This window comes from Protopterus annectens, chromosome 14.part0, assembly GCF_019279795.1.
Source record: "Protopterus annectens isolate FY-2018-M chromosome 14.part0, PAN1.0, whole genome shotgun sequence".
In the NCBI taxonomy this organism is placed as follows: Eukaryota; Metazoa; Chordata; order Ceratodontiformes; family Protopteridae; genus Protopterus; species Protopterus annectens.
Genome location: NC_056748.1, coordinates 277,633,348 through 277,657,821, shown reverse-complemented (window position 1 = coordinate 277,657,821; position 24,474 = coordinate 277,633,348). Strand labels below are relative to the sequence as shown.

At 38.1% G+C, this 24,474-nt stretch overlaps 1 protein-coding gene across 1 annotated transcript in view; it reads left to right on the top strand.

The window, feature by feature from the left end:
* Positions 1-23,544, top strand: part of LOC122788950 (transmembrane protein 150A-like) — a 656,138-nt gene extending 632,594 nt beyond the window's left edge. The window contains exons 7-8 of the mRNA XM_044055995.1: positions 10,897-11,074; positions 21,879-23,544. Coding sequence (XP_043911930.1) covers positions 10,897-11,074; positions 21,879-22,123 — 423 coding nt within the window. The 3' untranslated portion in view covers positions 22,124-23,544. The remainder of the gene's footprint in view (positions 1-10,896; positions 11,075-21,878) is intronic.
* Positions 23,545-24,474: the final 930 nt, after the last annotated feature.

Genomic DNA, 24,474 nt, shown 5'->3' with positions numbered 1-24,474 from the left:
TTTATTTTAAATGTGTAGCAATGATGTTCACTGGGAAGAGAGAAGATGATTAACCTTAGGATTTTGTTTTTGGTGACTTGCAGTATGTGGGTTTTGTGGTAAAAGTAGGGCATTTAATCGTAGGCAATATTCTAATCTTAGCAAAAGATTATTATAGTTTGCAAGGACCTCCAAAAAGTCAGTCATTCTCCGTGGCCTACTGATCAGTGGCATAGCTAGAGTTTGTGCCCTCTGCTGCTGTCTTTGAGTTTGCCGCCCTTCCCCCCTTATAAAATCATGGTCGAATGGGGTCCCCCCATACACAGCCTTCCTCCCTGCATTCATTCTAATGTCCCATTACTTGCCTATTTTGCCTCATTTACCATAAACACTGTAATGTGCAAACTGCTTTGCTTCTACGATGTTTTGTATTTCATTTAAAACTTTTATTTTACATTTTATAACATAAACACTAAGACATCTGCTAAACGAAGTAATACAGTCTCACAATGAAAATAGACTTGCCATTAAAAGTTCTTTGCCCTTGAAACTCACATTCATTGACACCCACCTTCAAAGAAAATGTATCTGGCCAATGGCAGATAAAGATTACCTTTGGGCTATTTTCAAATCATAGACCCCTTGCACATGGAAAATACATGAGTTCTTTGATACACCTTCCTGATTTTATTAAATTATATTCCTTGTACAATACAGCACACTTGTTAGAGCATGTGCTAAATTTATTGATTTGAACATTTTTCCAGTAAGCAATGAAACAAAATGCATGAACCAACAATGACAAAACGGCCTAATTCAGTACATTTCATCATGAGTCTACTCAAACTTGTACAGTACACCAGAATCAGTAAATATGCACAATCTCTGCAGAAGTAAAAGTCAACTAAATAATTCCACATTAAAGAGATCTGTAACTAATGAAGAGGTTGCTTGCTGCTAGCAAACAACTTTATACCTCATTGTTTCATCTACAAATAAAGTGCCTTTTGCCCTTGAGGAATAAATTGAATATGTTACATTTAAAAAATGATAAACTAGTAATATTGCAATACGGAATGGATGGCAAACTGATAACAGGTTCATAGTTACTAGGCATTTCCGCCAAAGAGGACATTCTCAGGACTGCAGCATCTACCCCTTCAAAAGTACAACACAGTACAATAATCCATCAACATACTGTGGGAGTAGAGCCCACAGCCTTCTGCATCAAACACAAGCATTTGCCCTGTTGTGCTACTAAAACAAATAGGCAAGCAGCACTAAACCCCCGCCCAAAGAACTATGCAGCACAAGAAATCTGTAAAAAGACAAAATTTATTGCAGTTGGGGGTGGGGGGGGGCAAAAGGCCCAAAACCAGGGACATATTTTTAACATTGCTTATATAATCTTAGAAAAAGTTACTAGAATAAAATGTTTTGTGTTACCATGTGTTTCCTGAAAGATAAGAAGACTGAAACTTAACTGATTCATTAAATAATGATAGCCATTTATCACTGATTTGCCAGAAAACCACAAATTTTAAGAGAAGGAGACCAAAAGTATGTGCCAAGCATTCCAGACATTTGGGTAGAGAATTTAAACTATTGCTCCAAGGTACAGGATTTGAGTGTGAGCACCTCTAACAACCAGTTACGTATATGTAACTAGGGCATTTTATACACACACACACACACACACACACACACACACACACACACACACACACACACACACACACACACACACACACACACACACACACATGCACACACACACACGCATGCACACACACACACGCACACACACACACACACACACACACACACACACACACACACACGCGTGCGCACACACGTTAAACTGGCTCACAAAAAGAGCACTTACTGCCGTGCCGTTTGTTTCAAACGTAAACCTCTAAACTTCACACACACACGCACGCACACACACATACACACACACACATACACATGTAGCTTTGCACTACAAGTTAAACTGGCTCACAAAACTGCTGTGCCATTTGTTTCAAAGGTAAGGGAAGCCTCTAAACTTCACACACACACACACACACACACACACACACACACACATATATAGGTTTGCAGGACAAGTTAAACTGGCTCACAAAAAGAGCACTTACTGCCGTTTGTTTCAAAGGTAAGCCGTTAAACTTCACTTATTGCCATGCCATTTGTTTCAAAGGTAAGCCTCTAAACGTCACACACACACGTAGCTTAGCTGGACAAGTTAAATTGGCTCACAAAACTGCTGTGCCATTTGTTTCAAAGGTAAGCCTCCAAACTTCACATTCACACACACAAGTCACTTTGCAGGACAAGTTAAACTGGCTCACAAAAAGAGCACTTAGTGTCATTTGTTTCAAAGGTAAGCCGTTAAACTTCACACACACCCTTTGGTAATGAAACTATGCATTTGCACAGGACAAGTTAAACATTCCACTGTGCAGTTAGGGAAAAGTAGCCAGTCCACTTACAGAAAGTAAACAATGCAGCCGTTCCACTATGCCTGCCTGCACAAATACATCTTCGCTCATAAAAAGAGCACTCATCTCGTACATGCAGCAGTGCCTTAATGTATGCCTGCCATGCTGTTTGTTTCAAAGCTAAGCCATTAAACTTTAAAGAGAGCGAGTGTTGCAGATAGGGAAGATTAACAATGGAAGCTACCTATTCTGTTCCACTATGTACCTTACCTTAAGTTTGCACACACACAACAGAAGCTTGTGCAGCTGTTCCACTATAAACAGAAACTCAAGCTTAGCCAAAAGGTAAACAAATAATTGCAGCTAGCTGTTCCACTATGAATTTTCAGGACAAGTTAAATGTACATGGTGCAGTCTGCCATTCATTCAAAAAGTTAAGTTCCACTAAGCAGTTAGGGAAAAGTAGCTGTTCCACTTATGGAAAGTTAAACAATGCAGCCCTTCCACTATGCCTGCACAAATACATCTTCGCTCACAAATAGTACATATCTGGTTCACAAAAACAACACTCCTCTTGTACATGCAGCAGTGCCTTACCATAATACTATAATGCATGCCTGCCATGATGTTTGTTCAAAGGTAGTTGGAAAGGTAAGCAGTTAAACTTAAAGAGCGGGAGAGTTGCAGATAGGTAAGCTTAACAATACAGGACAGAAGCTGCTGCTGGCTTAACAAATAACAATATATGTTTCTGATGTTATCATACTCCCTGCACGTGATGACATCAAGAACAAATTTGTAAAAAAAAAAAAAAAAACTTAAAAAAAACTAGCGAAATTCGGAAATTAAGGGGCCGCTCAGAAATTCGTGGCACCCCAATATTTTGCCCTCAAAAACTGTACTTACCAAGGAATTCAGTACAGTTGAGAGGTGTGCTTCTGCAGCTGCTGTGTGTCTGTCTGTGTCACGTCCAGGCTCCAGCAAACAAAGTTAGACCACCAACTCCAAGGCAAGCAAAAAGTTAAAAACACAAAATAATAATCCACCTGTCCTGTTCCACCCATGACAAGTCCTGACCGAAACTGGCTGTAACTGTTTGCTTCTCGCTCTTTTCCCAGCCCATAAAGCCCGGGAAGAGAGCGACAACCAATCAGCAGCCATTTAGCCCAAGCACATCATGTACGTGCCTGCGGACGTCGCAGTCCAAACCCCTTCTAATTCTATGCGGTTTGGAACCGCATAGACTGCTGGGCATCATACTGATGCGGCAATTCGCTCTCCGGATTGCAGCAGATAAGAAAAAGAAAAAAACGTCTTGTTTTAAATTTACCGCGAGTCCACGACCAGAAGTGGTCTAACTGCGCATGCGCGTACTCGCCGAGTTGGCAACAGAGAAACAAGTAAGTTAACACTAAACTCAACTGAGTCTGAGGCATACAAAAATAAATAAAATATTAAAAAACTAACAGTACATTTTTCTGTTCTTTTTTGCTGAGGGGGGTGCAGTCCGACAGTCCGATGCCACGAGCCGCCCCTGAGAAGATGGCTGAAGAGGTAACACTTTAATAGTAAGCTAAAATAAAAAATACATAACAAAAGATGAGCACTTTGACACTAGTAAGCAGTGCTTCTTCAGATCTAAAATTCATCAGACCAAGTAGGTATATATACGCATTAAATTTTCTGTCTGAACTTTAACATCAGAGAGGTTAGAGACAAAATGGATTCTCAGACTTGCTGCACATAAGGAAAAAGGGTTAAATGACTTTGTGCCTTTACAACCTGTGCTTCAATTAAGATCATTAAAACATTGATTGGTTACTTAATGTATGTATATATATATATATATATATATATATATATATAGCTACTTGGTCTGATGAATTTTAGATCTGAAGCACTGCTTTCGAGTGTGAAAGCACTCATCTTTTGTTACGTATTTTTTGTTTTATTTTACTATTAAAGTGTTACCTCTTCAGCCAGCTTCTGTGGTTTTAGTGAATACTTGCTGTTTGCCTGAAGTGCTCCTATCTTGCTTGTTTTAGTCTTGTTTATTTATTTATTTTTGCTACTGCAGTTCTGGTACCAACTAGGTTGACTGTGTGACTCATTTGTTGGCTATGGCTTTTACTAACTTCTGCTATATTAACTGTGGCTTCATTTTTACAATCTGCTGTACCATGGTGGCCTCTGTTTCTGCCCAAAAATATGCAAGTAGATCAGCAGGCAAGCCTCCAGCTTACCCACAGATATGTTTATTTATGCATGTTCTTCATGTCTTAGTGTGTGTGTGTGTGTGTGTGTGTGTGTGTGTGTGTGTGTGTGTGTGTGTGTGTGTGTGTGTGTGTGTGTGTGTGTGTGTCCTGTAATGAACTGACATACTGTCCAAGACTGGTGCCCTACATCCTTTGAAAGCTGGAATAGGCTTTCTTTCCCTTAACAGGATAAAAGGGGATATTGGAAAATCAGTGAATGAATGAATGTGCTTATTTACCTATTTGTCTTTTAACTCTTGACTCCATGCCTGTATATTATTTGATGATGGTGGGTCATATTTCATAGCTTGATTGCTTAGATATGTCTACTCTTCCTTGTCCCTGTTTTCTGATTTTTGACATCTTTATTGTAACTCTGCCATCTCACTAACATATTTCATGCCACATATGCCTGACCTTGGACTTACCCTTTTAGGCTTCCCAATTCCATACCTGTCTTCATGTTGCCAATTTGCCTCCAGCTCACATGGCCTTTTGCTTCTCTTGAGCTTGCGTTTCTTTTAGGGTTGCCACCTTTTCAAATACCCAACGTGGGACATTTTTTGTAGAAATGTCAGATTTTGCAGGACAAAATATAGAACATCACTTTTTTGCCAAAATAAACGCTTATTCTTGTAGCATTTGAGTTGCTTATGCTATTTCATATAACATTTAGGCGTTTCAGATAAAAAAAAACTGTTTTATGCAGCTATTAAAGAAAACTTAGAAATATTTTTCTCCCAAAATGTCAGGACATTTGCCATTATTTGATTTTTTGTGCAGGACAGAACTGCCCAAAGAGGGACTGTCCCTCGCAAAGTAGGACAAGTGGTAACCCTAGTTTCTTTGTCTTAGTATACACTTACATTGTGTAAACATTGGGCATTCTGTAAGCTGCTTCATAGAGAGGTTTATACTCTTGAGTGAAAAATATGGTGCTTCTAACTGGATGGCAGACAACAAGACAGTATTAAGAGAACTGATGTGTCAGGCTAGAACCTGAGCCAAGCTGTATGAGGCTGTAAAATAGATGGCTGCACCCCTACCAACAATCTCCAGCCTAGGGAACTGAAAAAAAAAGCAATGTGAAGTCTGTTGTAATGGTAGCAGTAGGTGGGGACAGAGGTTCACATCCAATTAACTTTCAGTTATAATTCTGAGGTCATCTTCCTGTAACAAATAAGCAGTAATGGCCTATAGGCTGAACATTACAGGAAAATAATTGACCTCAAAGAGGGATTGTGAGGCCTGTTGCCAAAAGTTTTGGGCCTTCACTCCACCCAACATTCCTTTATTTCCCTATAACACCCATCCTGGAGGGCATTCTTGCACTTAGGAGATGGGCTACCTGTTAAATAGTTTTGTATTTGTTTTTTTAGCGTAGACATCTTTTTTTATATTTTTCATGTAAAATAGTTCTTCTGCCTATTATATTAAAGTTGGTGTAGGCTATGTAATTGTTATTGTAGGATGCCTTTTACATGTAAAATATACATTATATAAATACTTAATAAAGTCCACACATACACATTCTTCTGCTTCCATGCAATACTCAAGTGCATTCATTTTGTTTGTCTTATTTATTTTCTCCACTCTTGCAAAACATGGCTTTTTTAAAAGCCATGGATAGCAAAGGGAAAGTAATAGAGCAGCTCTATTTTTTATTTACATTTTTTCTCTTTCTTTATTTCTATATTGTTTGACACTTGGTAAATATCTGCGTAAACAAGATGACTGCCTTTTTTCAGTCCATGCTTTACATTGCTTTAGTACACTGCTGTGAAGCCAGAGACTTGTTACCAGGCTCTCTACATACATTAATACCATGTTTGAGAACAGTGGTCTCCATTAGGGTATCATCTTTAAGTTCTGACCATTTACTTAATTAAAAATAATGACCAATTTGTTGAGAATAGACTTTATGTTCACCAACAATCCTGTAGACAGTCAGTGGGTTACTGGTCCTGTACATTGATTGGTTTGTAGTATTTTACACAAAGACCAGCCAAACCAATATCTGTATGTGCTTTCATCCTAGAGTGGCAAAGTATAACTGTGAAGAGCTCCATCTGTACCAGTCAGAGGTATAACATAATCTGACAATGTTCCCTCCAGGCCTGTGCCATTTAAGGATCTCCAGATGTCTGTGGCAAGTGTAGTTCCTGGAGGGGATCTGAGGAAAGCAAAGGGCCTTAAGAGTGTCTCTGCTGTAAAAGAAGCCCATAATGTAATATAATTACTACAATACTAATTACGAGAAATGGAGCATTACCAATTCACAAAAATGGGGGGGATGTGTCACATCAGACACACACAAAATTATAGACCAGTATTTCTGAGTAAAGTCATAGAGCATGTCATAATGGAGTTTATCCAAAATGACTCAAGGCCTACCTCTGTTTAATGTGGACCAGCATGGGTTTGGTAAGGGTAAATTTTGGCTTCTGATTCAAGTGATATTCTTTGAAGAGGTAACAACAGCACACTTGATGAGTGGCTTACAGTGAATGCTAAATTGTTCAACATTAGTCTACGTAGGGGACTAATTGACAAATTAAAGCCATTAAATGTCAATCCATATGTAAATCAGTAGGTAAAACATTAAGCAACAGGATACATAGCAAGTCAATTTAGGGAGTTATTAACCTGGTTATTTGACTATCCTGAAGGAGTTTACTACTCATGCCACAAGGTCTCTATGTAGGGGCCACTTCTTTTTGACTACTCTTCTCAGGTATAAAAGTAGAAATAGGTTCTGGAAAACTAAATAATCTGATGAATGCATATTGTATAACATACTTGAATAAAAGATGCTAAAATTCTCCAAATGATCTACAAAAAAATGCAGACCTTGTGCTGAAGTACTGAATTCATCTTTAATAACAATAAATATGGCATCTTGAAATGTGGCAAAAAAGACCTTTCTTTTTTAAACTTTGGCCAGTTTATACCTGCCAAAGTTACTTGGTAGTCTATTTAATACTAAGGGCTATGCCTAGCATTTCCAGGGAGAGCATTGTACCACCCTATGCCTCACTGATCTGGCCCATTAGTGAATGCAGTGTTGCATTTTGTAACCTTCAGATAAGCCACCTGAAATTACCTGTAAAGGTAAAATGATTTCTTACTAGAAGAAAGGCTTGAGAAACTTTCATTATATTTTATTTCTTAAAGGTAATGTAGAGTTTCAATGTTAAGTTTTGGAATGCACCACTAGGGTGTCCAACACCAGATCTTGGAACCTGATACTAACAATAAATATCAATAACAGGAAAAAATGTGAGAGACAAATAGCCTTCCAAGATTATGCCAAGAGTTTCCCCTTACAATCAGAAGAGGACAATTATTAACCTCTTTCAAAAATAAGCATATGTACAGTGCAATGAAAAAGTATTTGCCCCCTTCCTGATTTCTTATTTTTTGCATGTTTGTCACTCTTAAATGTTTCAGATCATCAAACAAATGTAAATATTAGACAAAGATAACCCAAGTAAACACAAAATGCAGTTTTTAAGTGATGATTTTATTTATTAAGGAAAAAAAACTATCCAAACCTACATGGCCCTATGTGAAAAAGTAATTGCCCCCTAAACCTAAAAACTGGTTGTGCCACCCTTAGCAGCAACAACTGCAATCAAGCGTTTACAATAACTTGAAATGAGTCTTTCACATTACTGTTGAGGAATTTTGGCCCACTCTTCTTTGCAGAATTGCTTTAATTCAGCCATACTGGAGGGTTTCCGAGCATGAACTGCCTTTCTAAGGTCATGCCACAGCATCTCCATTGGATTCAAGTCCGGACTTTGACTAGGCCACTTCAAAACCCTCATTCTGTTTTTTTAAGCCATTCAGAGGTGGACTTGCTGGTGTGTTTTGGATCATTGTCCTGCTGCAGAACCCAAGTGAGCTTCAGCTTGAGGTCATGAACTGATGGCCGGACATTCTCCTTCAGGATTTTTTGGTAGAGAGCAGAATTCATGGTTCCATCAATCAGAGCAAGTCATCCAGGTCCAGAAGCAGCAAAGCAGTACCAGACCATCACACTACCACCACCATGTTTGACTGTTGGCATGATGTTCTTATTCTGAAATGCTGTGTTACTTTTAAGCCAGATGTAACGGGACGCACACCTCTCAAAAAGGTCAACTTTTGTTTCATCAGTCCACAGAATATTTTCCCAAAAGACTTGAGGATCATCAAGATGTTTTTTTACAAAAGTGAGACGAGCCTTTATGTTCTTTTTGGTCAGCAGTGGTTTTTGCCTTGGAACTCTGCCATGCATGCCATTTTTGCCCAGTCTCTTTCTTATGGTCAAGTCACGAACACCAACCTTAACTGAGGCAAGTGAGGCCTGCAATTCTTTAGATGTTGTTCTAGGTTATTTTATGACCTCTTGGGTGAGTCGTCGCTGCACTCTTGGGGTAAGTTTTGTAGGCCAGCCACTACTGTTCCATGTTTTCTCCATTTGTGGATAATGGCTCTCACCATGATTCGCTGGAGTAACAAAGCTTTAGAAATGGCTTTGTGACCTTTTCCAGACTGATAGATGTCAATTACTTTGTTTCTCATCTGTTCCGGAATTTCTTTAGGTCGCGGCATGATGTCTTCTTTTTTGGGATCTTTTGGCCTACTTCACTTTGTCTGATAGGTTCTATTTAAGTGTTCTCTTGATTCTGCAGGTCTGGCAGTAATCAGACCTGGGTGTGGCTAGTGAAATTGAACTCCGCTTTCCCAAAAATGTGATTAACCGCAGTTACTTCATGATTTAACAAGGGGGGCAATTACTTTTTCACATAGGGTCATGTAGGTTTGGATAGTTTTTTTTTCCTTAATAAATAAAATCATCACTTAAAAACTGCATTTTGTGTTTACTTGGGTTATCTTTGTCTAATATTTGTCTAATATTTAAATTTGTTTGATGATCTGAAACATTTAAGTGTAACAAACATGCAAAAAAATAAATCAGGAAGGGGGCAAATACTTTTTCATTGCACTGTATATGGAAGTAGAAAATATCAACATTGGGCTATGGCAATAAGGAAGGCTTGACAGTTAGGCCTGTACACCCAGAATACTAAAGAGAACAATGGTCCTTCTTGAATCTCTCATGCCATGCAAATGCTCAAAGACCTCAAAAGTATGCAGATCCGTTTGTATGTCATACTAGTAATATAGCACCTGTACACAAACACATCTCTTTTTCAGCAGATTTTCAGGTCTGATACAGTATACTGACAGTAACAAAATGCATATGTGTTTTACCCTGTAGTTTAATCCAGCTATTTTTCCTGCCCAACGCCCCATAGTAATCATTGTCTTTTTAGTGCATGCAGTGTGAAAACTCAAATCACAATTAAAGTATATAAATATCAGTCCATTATAAGTGAGACAGTAGTTTTCCTTCTAGATGGTGCTATTAGCCGTGGCTGAAGGGATAGAGTAGAAAATCATCTTGGTACTTGTAAGAGAACATGGTAGGCATCTTGGTGTAAATGAGGGGGTCATTGGTGACATGGATTTGTTGAGATCCAGGACTCAAAGCTGTGTTTGTCAAGAAGTCCTAAGAAAAGGAAATGTAATACTAGTAATCAGTAGACTAGTAGAGTATACTCCACTGCAAAGTACAGTATCCAAGCACAGAGGCATATCTTAGGATAGACTGGAGGTTTGGACATCTTGATGTCAAATTTAGTCCTACTGCATTCTCAAAAAGCGAATCAACTCCCAGTGTGGAGAAAAATTTGGAAAATGCTATTTCATCAGGACATCCCTTGCAGATTGTGGACTCAGGAAGAGGATATGGTTTGTTTTTCCTGAATTACAGTGATCTTACTGTTAATCAAAAGGGAGAAGGCTTGTAGCACTCCGCCTTCCACACAGGGAAGAGTAAAAATGGATGAATGTTATGTTTTTATTTGTGGAGGTAGTTTTCTTCAAAGAAGAGACATTTGGGTAAGGACATTTGACAAGCTGTCACTGTCATTTGTTGATTACAGTAATGATAAGCTTTCCTTTACACTTCATTAATGTTCATAGTTTGAGAATTTCCTTTTCTGGACAGGAACCCTGAAAGATAAATGGTACCATATTGCTTGGAATAGAGTTTGAAAAGGAAAGTTGAAATGTATAGTTTGACTTAAGTACAGCTTTGTGTTGATATCTTATGCACTGTATTACTGTGTGTATTCTTTGTATTTACGAATAGATTTATGTTTTCACAGGTTGATGAAGTAAAGATTCTACACTACATTGGTGCAGGAATGGCCTTTCCTACCAGTATGCTGTTTGTGGTTCTGCAGCTGGCTTTGACGTACAGAATGGCACAGAAGAAGCATGAGTACTGGATTGGACACATTCGTTTCTTCATCACCATACTTGCCTTCATCACTCTTGTTTTTAGTATCCTTTTCTTGGATGTTCTTGATTAACAGGCTACCTCATGTAGTCCCAGGATGGAACTTGCGTAACTCCATGAGGGTGGCCACGTTCTATGAAATTCAGTCATCCTATATTTTCATCTTTAGATCATCAGTGTTGCAAATGTTGTGTTTTTAAAAAGGGGGCATTAGAACTGTGTATTTGAAGGTGCAATATAAGGTACAAATTCCTGCTGCATGAACAATGACCTCACATTATTGTATACATGCTATCATTACTTTTGATAAAGGTCAGCAGTGCACAAAACAGCCAGCTCCCCTACAGCTTACCAAGTCATAACTGGATTGTTTTTTTTTCTATAGGGAATCACTGCAGATGTTTTTAAATTATTTTTAGCCTTGATTTCTTTGTTTTGCAAGAATTTCTCTTTTCTTCATGTTTTGTGATCATGGAGTTGATACATATATATAGATGAACATATCTAAAACAACCTTTGTTTATATGACTAGCAGTTGTGCCTAGTGTTGTCATCACACACATCTAATTAATTCTGTTAGTGCATTTGGTAGGTGAAAGTTTAAATCTGTTGGACAGTCTTATTACATATTAATTTGAATCAATAATTTTATTCAGTATATAAATAAGACAACTGATATGTGAATTATGCTCTGTGGATGCATTTACTGAAAAAAAATGAAATAAAAATGTAGTAATTGGCAGTTAAAAGTATGAAATGATACATGAAAACATAAAGCGATTATCACCTGCATCATTTTATAAACTTTTCATCCTGGTAAGGATTGCAGTAATAGTAAGCTGAGTATGGTACATGATGTTTCTCTATCTCCAACAATACTGTTCAGCTGCTTTTCTGGAATCCTAAGGTGCTCCCTGGCAAGCTGAGAGATACCATTCCTTCAGTGTTCCTGAGTATTCCCCAGGGGGCCCTATCCAGTGGGGTTTGCCTGTTTTAGCTCCCATTGGAGCCACTTAAGGGCCATCATCATGAAGTGCACAAGACCCCTGAATTGACATCTCTGAGCACAGAATAGCACAGTGAAACAATATCTGCACATCACCTCTACTCAAGAACCTCTGTTATCATTCACCAGATAGGCTTATATTTTAAAGAAGTCTCTAGTTTCCACTCGCCACAACCACTGTCATTCCCTGGCTATGCATTATTTACACCTAGGCTGCCTCCTTTGTGGTTGTCAATCCCTTAGTATGATGAATTGTGTTTGTGTGTGTGTGTGTGTGTGTGTGTGTGTGTGTGTGTGTGTGTGTGTGTGTGTGTGTGTGTGTGTGGCTGTCTGTCTGTCTGTATGCAAGCATGCCTCATTAAGCAAACTGCTTGTTAGAATTGTTTTTTTCTTTATACCCTACATGAATCCCAGAATGAACAACTTTAGTCAAATTCATGCTTTGATTGCATAATCATAAGCATATTCAAAACAGAATAAATTTACTGTAGATTAAATACAAATTAAAATGTTATATCACTTATGCAAAATTGTCAGTCGTAAATAATTATGACAGTATAACATCATACTGTCCCATACTGTCCAGTTACTGGTTAAAATTAAAAGACACTACCTGCAGTAGACAGGCACAAAATATACCAAACATCTACAACAACTAAATTGTAATTAAAATTCAAACAAAATATTATGTAGTACATTTGCAATGTCCAGAAAAAGTCCCTGCTAAGTTGTAGGTCCACTATTCATGAATTGCAACCAGAAACCATTAGACTTTGTTTTAGTATGCTCAGTCTTTAAATGAACATATTATCCATAAGAGTTTGACTCCTCTAACAAATAATTATTAAAAGGCACAAATAAGATTAAGGTTTGCAGGCAGCATATAGTTCACAAAGCATAACACAAACTGCTGTTAGCCTATATAAACTCTCACTGCAGTTTAAATTACAACATTAGGGAGCAACAGCTCACTTGATAAAGTGCAGTCCAAAAGTCTAAAGTCACAGTTTCTAAAGCCATAGCTTATGTCTTATCCCAGAAAGACAACACTCAAGATGTTACAGTGTCACTCTGTTCTAAGCAGAAGGTACTGTGAAGTGTCCAGAAATAAGATACAACAGCAACAGGCATTACAAAGACCTCAGGTCTTGGTAGGTTGAAAGCATATAAAAAGCCAGAGAAAATTAACATTGTTGCAAAAATAGTATTGAGGCAAAAGACAAAATTAACTTTGCACACAACAATATTGTATACATGGTTGAAATAACAATGCATTGAAACACTTATTATGTAATTCACAAACAAGTAATAACATGTTTAAGTCTCTGAGTGGTCTCCTTGCAGTTAAAATGATCAACAATAAAATGATCAACAATAATAAACAGCAGCTCATTCCAAAAAAGTCTGACAAACATCTGGTCCAGAAGCCAAAGCCACATGTCCAAAGTTCATTGACTCTCCAGAAAAGGCAAAAGACAACCACATCACTGGAATCTCCAGAGAACAAGCTGAAAAAAAAAGTCTCGGCTAGTGATGTCCTAGACTGCTGTACTATTAGAACATCTGAAGAACCAAAGACTAGATACATAAGTTTAAAAATAGCATTTAAAATAATTAACTGAAAGCAACAGATATCTCTTCTGCACTAAAAAATACCACATGGGCAGGTTGCAGTAACTAAGCAAAAAATCTTCAGCTCCTATAGTACAGGTCTGCAATCCTTGAGTCTCTCCCCAGCGCATTTGGACAGCATGAGATATTATGGGGTGTGGGGACAAATGGGTCTATTGAGACTGCAGAACTCAGTGGTTGTAGGGCAGTGGGATAAAAATTAGAAAAAAAAAACTAGAGGCAAGGGAAGGAACATGGTGATGCATAAGTGGAAGCTGGAAGGGGTACCGTAAAGTATCGGCTGAAGGAGTATAGTTTAACCAAGAGATTCATGGCATTTTGAAATGCATGGCCAAAAAAATGGTAGAGTCCATATCAGAGCCAGATCTTGGTCAAAAGGGGCACTAGGCAGGGTAATGGACTGGGCCTCCACCCATACACAGCCTCCCAGCCATTCCATTGTCCCATTGCTTGGCTATGTCTCCCTAGTTACCATAAACAGTGTTCAAACATCTCATTATGCATAGTATTTTCTGCTTTACTTCTACAATGATTACAGATATTTGGATTTAATTTAAACTTTTATTTCAAATTTTATAGCACAAATACTGATAGACATTTGCTAGACAAAACAATACAATCTCACAATGAAAGTCTTAACATTAACAGTAAACTTCTGTGCCCTTCCATTCATTGAAACCCATATTCAAAGAAAATGCACCTGGCCAGTGATGTGTAAAGTTTACCTATGGGCTGTTTTCAAAATATAGGCCCCTTGCACACTTTCTGTGGAACCATACATACCTGCAACTGTTCTTTGATTCGCCTTCCTGATTGTATTAAAATTATATTCCTTGCATAATACAGCACTACCTTAGAGTGTGTTTTAAATGTGTAGTTGTGAACATTTTTCCAGTAAGAAATTAAACAAAATGTATGAACCAATAATGACAAAACTGCCCAATTCAGAACATTTCATCCATAAAGACCACTCAAACTTCTGTCACTACAATCCACTAATATCAGTCAATAAGCACAGTCTATGCAAAGTCATGTGTATAGTTCCACACTAAAGAGATATGTAACTAATGAATGTTACTGCTACCAAACAACTTTATATTTCAGTGGTTCACCTACAAATCTAGTACCTGCTGCCCTTCAATAACTTGCCTATGTTACATAAAAAGGTTAGCTGGTAGTATTGCAAAGAGAATGGATGGTGAACCAACAACTTGTTCATAGTTACTAGGCATCTCATTCAAATGAGAACATACTCAAGACTGCAATACCACAACCCTAATTAAGTGCAACATAGTATCAAAAATCCATCTACAGGCTACCTGTTCTGCTACTAACAATGCTTTTAAATTTTGTAGCACAGTACTGATGACCATTTTCTAAGTGGCACAGTTCCACATTGTAAACAGACTTAACATGAGCAACAGTAAACCTCTCTTTTCCTTGAAGCTCACAGTTCCTTGAAAAATGCACTGAAGCTCACAATTCCTTGAAAATGCACTGGAGCTCACAGTTCTTGAAAAATACACTGAAAGTCATGTTTATGAGCAGCTTGGTAGTTGGTGTAGAGGATTTAGGTTATCTCCTGTAATTAAGGTACAGGGCTTAAGCCTGAGCAAACTGACCTGGCATCCCTCCCTAAAGCATTACACACATGTCAGAGTTGCAGGAAATTCCAGTTTACAAACTCTAAGTTTCGCAATTTGCTGGTTGCTTATTATAAGTCTTTTCCAAACTCTTTCTCCAACTTAAGAAGTATATACTGCTCCTCCACTTCAAATCTTTGTACAGCACAAAGTGTTGCTCTTTCAAAGTTATTAATATTAGGGGTCAAAATTGCCTGCAAATGTCATGTTTCACAGAAATAATCAACCTTCAGCCTTTTACAATTCAGCATGTATTTATTAACTAAGGAAGTGAAAAATAAACTCCACCTTCTTCCTAAAACATAATTTTGAGCAGCTTGATAGTTGGTGAATACGATTCAGACTTTTATCTCCTGTAATTAGGTACAGATTTTGAGAATGAGCAAATTCACTAACCTAGCATCCCTAACTAGGGCATTTTGCATACATACATACATACATACACACACACACACACACACACACACACACACACACACACACACACACACACACACACACACACACACACACACACAATCAAGCCAAAGTGGGTAGGCCTAAAAAAATAGCTGAATTTACAAAAACAGGACTGTTTTCTGCTGGTAAATCTTATATCTGTTATTAACAACACATCTTCTAGTGTACAATTTGCATTCATTTAGGGCTTTCCTACCTTCCCAATGCATGCCCTAGTGTTCAAAACTGTCACAGCAGCCACTTTATTGCAATATGTACACACACACATATACACACACACACAGTCTCTCTCTTACCTGTGCTGCATTGCACACACCATACCTCTCAACTGTCTAGCTTTTTGCATAATGGTCAGATTTGTGCCTCATATTTTTGTACTATTCCCCATAAAATTTGTGGTTTTCTGGCAAATCACAGAGTTGATCTCAGGAATGAAGTCACTAAATAATGATATACAATTGAATTTCAGATTTCAGATCCTTCACAACATGCATGTTAACATAAACCGTGTGATTCTAGCAACTTTCTAAGTTTATAAGAGCAATATTTAAAATTTGTCCCTATTTTTGGGCTTTTTCCCCCCAGTATGTCATGATTTGTCCAGATTTTTTTGCACTAACACACACAAATACACACACTGACTCTCTCTCTCTCTCTTACCTCTGCCCATGATGAAAGAAGCAAGCCCACAAATGTGTATGTTCTGCGGCTGGACGAAGCAGGTTTTCTTCAATTTAAATTCTGTGCATGTGTGTAGAAAATAGAAAGGAAGCAATAGGATGACAACACACAAGTCCAGAAATGAGGAAGCAAGAGATACTTGTGCATACGACAACAACACACAGACACAGAGGGTGTTCTTAAAGAAGAACACTGTAAAAAAAAAGCATGTATTTTTTTATTAAAAAAATAAATGTGACAGCTCCCCCAGTGAGTGGGGCCCCCTCCCAGCCAGTGGTCCCTAGGTGACTGCCTAAGTGGCCTAGTGCTAGCTCGGGCTCTGGTCCACATGAAACAAGGGTCTGAAGAGTGCTTGGTACAGGTGGAAAAACAGATGGGTCAATAGTAGGGTCAGAGTAGCTGAAAGCAAGCTGCTGCGTTTTTGTGGTAAACTTGAAAAACCCTAGGCCTTGTACCAGCAGCATATTTACATGTTTGTATATGAGAATTAATGCTATACAAGGGCAGATGGATAAGGATGCCATTGCAAATCTTGTAAACCTCCCATGAGGGAATTTTTTCGCACAGTACACCTTGTCCCCGCCTAACACCCACTGTTAAGCTCACAAATTTTGGGTCTACTTGGTTTGTACTCATTCATTGTGGGGTCTGTCCTGGTAGCTATATTTTATTTATTTATTTTTATTTTATATTTGTTAACCGGGAGTGTCTGACTGAGCCGAAAAGGCCCTTTTTCAGCAGAGGTCTGTGGAGAAAAGCTCCACAAAGAAAAATTACAGACACATTTAGTTATTTAGACATAATCAGTATACACACAAATTACAGGAGACATGTTTTACAGTGGTATGTGGCACATAAACTGTTACAGTGGAGAGAACAAACAAAAAAATATTAATTTTAAAAATAAAGGTAATTAATAGATTTGTGGTGTACAGCTGAAATTTGGAACATAGGTAGAATACATACATAGTACACAGGTACAGTACATACATTGTAGGTTAGCCAGTGTTTGTGAGTAAGATTGAAAACTATTATCAAGTGCTGTAGATTTTGTATGTATGTGTTATCCGCTTTCACTAGCCTGGGGAGCAATCATGGCACTGCCAACTTTCTTTGAGATGTTGCCTGATGAGGTCTTTAAAGGAGGCTTTGGATGATGTGTTTTGAATGCTTGTAGGGACAGAGTTCCATTTTTTAGCCACTGAACTACTATATAGTGCATCTCCAAAGCTATTGTAGCTGTTGGTGACTTCTAGTAGTAGTTTGCTTGATGATCTAAGAGGCCTTTTGGCTGAGTGATGTTGTACTAGGTTTTTGAGGGCAGGACACTTATTGGGGAGGTAATAGATAGAATGACAGAGGCAGAGCTGATTGTAGGTTAGGAGTTTGGGCAGTTCAAGCCAGTGGAGCTGTCTCAAAGCAGTACAGTGATGAGTTCTAGATGAGCAATCTGCAGCAAAGAGGGCAATTCTGTTATAGCAGGCTTCCATTTTGCTTAGTTCAGTTTTGTTGAGATTAGTCAGAATGGGAGATGCATAGAGTAGGGTGGATAGAAGTTGGGAGCGAGCAATGGCTGATCTTGTGTTGTTGGTAAGATATGGTTTGATACGGTAGAGCGACCCCAGTTTGGCATGTAAGTTTTTAATAGTTAAGTTGAGACGACTATCAAATTTTAGGTGGGAGTCTATGGTTATTCCCAATAGCTTAGCCTATGCCACTGGAGCAATTGGAGTAGCATTAGTGGACTAGATAGTGAATTGACTGTTAGTGTTTTTGTTAGAACTGGTTATAATCATAAACTGAGTTTTCTTTGGATTGAGGATAAGTTGGGCTTTGGTAAGGTAGTTTTCAATGTCAGAGAATGCTAGTTGAGTTGTTTGCAGGAGGGTGGGAATGTTTTGTGCAGCACAGATTAAGGTAGTGTCATCTGCATACTGAAATATAGATGCATGCTGTGTGGAGGTATGGAGATCATTTGTGAAGACTGTGAATAGTAGTGGTCCTAAGATAGAACCCTGTGGGACTCCTATAGTTATGGGCAGCTGAGGAGAGAGAGAATTTTCCCATTTCACAGCTTGGTACCTGTCAGTTAAGTAGCTTTGGAACCAGGTAAGAGTAGAATTTGATAGATGATATTGGTTTAGTTTGTTTAGCAGGATTTGGTGTGAGACTGTGTCAAATGCTTTGGACATATCCAAAAAAGAGTTGACACTTGTAGGCCTTCATTTTTGAGACGGTTTACTGTGTCTGTGAAGCAGAGGAGGGCTGTAGTGGTACTATGGGCAGGTCTGAAACCATGCTGAGTAGGTGACAGGATGTTGCTGTCTAGGAGATATTTTAGCATATGGGTATGGATGCATTTTTCTAGGATTTTGGCCAGGGGGGAGAGTAAAGCAATGGGTCTGTAGTTATTAAGTTCAGTATATATATATATATATATATATATATATATATATATATATATATATATATATATATATATATATATATATATATATATATATATATATATATATATATATAATGTATGTAAATATATATATTTTTTTCTTAAACAAAGAGGAAGCCTTTACTCATTATGCCTCTAAAAGGAAGCATATTCAGTCATGACCAGAATTTGGATGGTAGTGTTCAGAGTCAGCTTGCTCATGTGGGAATGGGTTGGGGCTAGTGCAGCCAAGATAAGACAGGGCTTCTATAAGTCATGTTCTTTGTAGGTGTCAGAGGGAAAAGAAAACTCATGACAAACAGCATGGAAGATATTCAGTCAGGACCAGAAAGCATTCTTGACTTGAAGATTTTCACCTGTCATGTTCATGAAGTGAGGTCAAGATTTATAATGAAGACAAAGTCACATGCAGTAATTATAGCATTCCTGCATTACTTATAGTCATATAGTCATTATTGTAGATGGACTGCCCTATATTTTTATATGTCAACTGGTTTGCCAATTACAGATATGGTGGCTGTAATTTTGAAAATTGTGTTCTAGTGTGTATTGGCATCTATTGAACAAAATTCTGTCCATCTTAATTCAGGATGTTCTTTTTCAAATGTGACCAGAAAATATTGTGGTTCTAGATTCATAGCTCATGTGCAGAATTTTATTTATCTTGAGGTCACATTCACAAGTGAAGGTAATGGGGAGCAGAGATTTGTCAAGCAGGTGTGTACAGCAGCAGCAGTACTGCAGAGAACCGAGTCAGAGGGTGAAGGTCTCAGTTATCAGTTATTCTGTGCCCCCATCCTCACCCATGGTCATGAGTTTTGTGTGCCATCTGAGAAGACAGCATAATGGGTGTGGGCAGACAAAATGAGGTTCTTTCACTGGAAAGCTGGATTCACTGTCAGTGTAAGGGACTCTGTAGTGTCATTGGTCCTTTGTGTTGAACAGAGTCAGTAAAAATAGTTTGGGCACTTTGTAAGGGTAGCTTCTTGGAGTCTTCTGCAAAATGTCTATCAGGCACAACTAGCAGGAGGAAACACCATGGTAGGCCTGGTCAAATCAGAAGGGTTAACTCAACTTGTTAAGGAACATTGGGATATCCCACAAGATGAACTAGAGACTGCTGCTCGGGAGAGAGAGAGAGAGAGAGAGAACAGTCACCCCCACCAGAGAAAGTGGTTTAGAAAGTGGATGGATGGATGCCTGAATGGATGGATGGAAGGATAGGTTCACTGACTGAGCTATTGTGGTACGTATGCCATGTTTAAAATGTGGATGGATGGGTAGGTTCATAGTGTGAGACATTTTTGTAATTATACCACAAGTGTAGTGTTCCAGTATTCCTTCATAATTACTGAAATTATTATTTTTAAATGTATCATAAGTAAAATGTATATTTTTTAAATATTCCTGGGAAAGGAATATTATTCTTTCCCAATAGCTTCATAGCACTACTGTACTATACTGAAAACATCTTTCTCAACAATTATGGATAATAGGATGTAGGGCTGTTAATCAGTTTTTAGTTCAAAGTATGATTCAGCAAAGCCAAAGTAATTAAAAGCACCACCCCCTTAAAGACACCATAAAAAATTACCTTTAGCCCCCTAATTATATATTAGCAGTATGTTTCAGTTCTGTGCTCATTGCAGATTGGAGAAAGTGACATTTCCAGTCTTCAGTGATTCCCAGCAGAAATGCTGCCTGTAACACTTATGATATTTAATAATAAAGCAGGCTTAAGAAACATAAGTAACAACCAATAGTGATTCATCCATCCATTCACAACCCCTTTTTCCCATTTTTGCATATAGGATTGGGGTGGTAATCATAGAAGTATATGTTTATAACCAGTGTGTGTGTGTGTGTGTGTGTGTGTGTGTGTGTGTCTGAATGTGTAAATGTATTTTTGTGTATACTATTTAACTTTTTGATATCGGGGGAATAGTTACACACAAGACTGTCATTTGTATTTATGATGTAGAGATATGCATTAAAGTGATGCAAAATTCTTAGCAGGATTTATCACCCTTGTTAATATATCCTAAACTGATTTAACAAAGGTTGTACAACAGGGAATTTCATTCCATGGAACTTAGAAACTCCAACTTCAACTGTATGGGAAGATGTAGCCCAAACTAATGAAACAGGCATATTATCTATAGATTTGGATGTGCCAGAGGATAGTCTGTGAGCTTATTCTGGCTAGGACTATTTTTTTCTGACTTTTTTCCTCCAGAAGGCAAGCACGTGTGAGAACTGAAGCAAAGTGTATTTGATTCACCCACAATCAGTTCCTTACACAGCTCTGATTGCACTACAACTTGTAGTTGGCAGCGGGCTCTCAACTTCTTTGCCGAGGAATTCTAGACAAACCCAAAAATAACGGGGAGATAAAAGCCCCAAATCATGGACAGCTTGAAAAATTACTTTAATTCACTTAGTTTGTAGAACAAAAGGTCTTGCCTTAACTTGTATTTTCCAAACGGTGAAAAACTCTAATGTCTGGCATTATTGACTGACTAATCCTCAATAATTTACCAGAAAATCAAAAATATTATGGGGGACAGGGCAAATATATGAGGCAAAATCAAAGACAATTGAGAGTAATTGACTGTCAGTAGTTGTACAATCATTGCTCCTTCCTGTGAAAGAAGCCACTTTGCAGGAGTTTAAAATATCGATCTTTAGAGATGGTAACTTATTCTTTGGGACAGGTCACTAGTATCTTGAATAAAACTCTGCCAGTGTTTCCGTAGATCAAACAGTTGCCATTGCATATTGGCTTGCATGTTCTAATAATGCTTTAAGGCCATTCGATTGTCTGAAGAGCATTATTTTTCATAAAGACCAAAAGTGTATTTGGGGGGCATGTAGCACTTAACTGTTTAATTAAGTAATGTTAATCTAACATATGGAATTTTGTAAAGTCCTCTACTGAACAGAATTGACACAGATGCTCCTTAACTTAAATGTTTCAGGTGGTGTGCTTTTTATTCAGGAGAGCTTTGAACTTCAACATGCTGCAGCCATTTGTGAGTGGGCTTTCATTATCACCATCCTACTCTTCTATGGAACATTTGCTTTTGACTTTGGGACAATTTCAACAGATACATTTCTACTTATGCTGAAGACAAATCAGGTCTGCAAATCCTTCAGGTCAGAAAGCAGCATGGTTTCTAGCCGCCATGTCAACAGTAACTCTGAGAATATTGCAATGATATAAAAGCTTCTAAGTAAGGATATTACTCAGGGAATAAACCACTGACATTTCAGGAGAGTCACATATAGATCTTTACAGCACAGGCCTAACATGTTAAAATAAGGACTGCATTCTCATCTGCATAAAATTATGTTTCTTCTTGTGTTGCCAAAAGAAAGGACCTTGGATAGTGGAGAAATAAAGATTTGTGACTGTCATCAGCGCCTGAACTTCAGAGAAGTGATCTGTAGATGTTAATCTTCAAGCAACACAGGGGTCATCTAGAAAAGGGACTTTGGTGAAACCTTCAAATCAGTTTAAAATCTGGAAAACTCAGCCATTCTGTGCTGTGAAAATCTGGGCCAGAATTCAACCAATTTGACCTTCCTTCCTAAACATCATATTTTTGTAAAGAAAAGGTTCTTCTGACAGGCTCAGGACTCTGGTGTGGGGGATGAAAAAAGACATGCCAAAATATGTGGAAAGCATTCACCTTCCATAATAAAGCCAAAGATAAACTGCTACAGGGATAAAAGGTTGACATTCTTAATGGATACTGCCCTGTGATTACCATTCATTCTGGGGTGACTTGCTTCATTAAGGCCATTCCAGTTTCAAATTATTTTACACTAATTATACTTTGTAAAAAAAGTTGATTTTTAGTAATGATTTTTATGTCTTTCTAAAAATACACAGAACACTTTTTTATAATTTATAGGACAGAATGTATATGTGTATATATATCTATCTATATATATGTATGTGTGTATCACACTGACAAAAGACAAATTAAATATTTCTGTACAAATGGAAGTCTGTTCCTATGAAAAAGTTGCATTTAAAATGCATTTATAAGCATACCATGTGTATGTATGTATGCATGTGTTTACACGTGTGAATCATCTCTGCACTGTTTGTATACACTTTAGTTACCCTAATTCCTGCTATTCTTTGTAAGAGGGGCTGGTGAGCCCTTTTAACACCCAACAACACTTTTTTGTAGTGCTGCACAAGGAAGGTGTGGAGTTTGTGCGAGCCCCCTTACAAAGCATAACAAAAAGTAAAGTTACTAATTATTGTGGTATTCTCAACACAAGTAGTGTTCACAAATTACACTTACACGAGTTCACTGTCACAACCATTAAAGTACACTTAGCCTGAGAGTCACTGAGATGTCTACTGAAGCCTTATGAAAATTATTGCAGCGTGCTTAGCTCCTGGAGAACTGCATGCCACATGACAAAATGACAAAATCTAGTTTCTTAACGTGAGCTATTTTGTAATTATGCTAGCTTTAGAAGATGGATGGATGGATGAGTAAGTAGGTTTATAAAGAGAGCTGTTGTGATGCATCAAACTAATACAGGTAAGAATATTTTACTTCTGTGATAAATGTTGACTGCAAATGCCTTATTCTCATAATAAATGAAGCAGTTTGTAAGCAGTATTAATATGTAATGTCTTAATCTGCACCATTTTAACAACCATGGGCCATTGAGTTGGTCCACTGGTGACTGATCTGATTAGTGGCCACAGCATTATAATGCCCACTGAAAAGAATGTTTGAGCAGCTAAAAGCCTGCTGTCCACTTCCACAGCAGGGAAAAGAGTGTGTGAGGACATAGCCCTAGTCTGGAGTGCAGATAAGAACATCTTGATGACATATGTACAGAACTTTTATAGCATCCACACTAGCATCACTGCATTCATTTGTAGCGCTTGAAAGGTGGAAGTTACAAGCATTCAGGACATACTCTACATATCGTAAACTACTGGTTGCTAAAGAAATACTTAGCTGCTGGGTGATCACACCAAAGATTATCAAAGCAGAAGTCAAAAGTAGTGTACACAGGCACACGTGCACATAAACGTGCTCACATATACACACAAAGGCACACAACTACTCACATACATGCACAGCCACACATTTGTGAGTGCACACACACACACACACACACAGGAGCAGCATAACTTCTGCAAATAAAAGAACAAAACACTCCTTACTGGCATGACTCTGGCTGTGGCAGCACCAACAGAACAGTGGCTGCATAAATCCTGTAACACAGTTGAATAAGAGAGCAAGAACAGCTAGTTTAACTTCCATGTGCAAATCCATGTTAGTGTGAAAACTCCACTTCATTAATTTTTCCCAACAGGTCTTGCAGCTGTAAAAGTAGGGGGGCTCCCCCTCCCTCTGGCTCTATGGTTTCGGCACCCATGATGATATTCCACTGCCTTAGTTCCTACATCTGTAAACAAATCCACAGATTTACTTATGGTGCCCTTCCGACAGATCTACACAGTATCTGAGATGTGCTGTGAGTGTTTGGTTGATATGGTATATAAGTAGCCTTTGTTTTTCACTGTGATTTTGT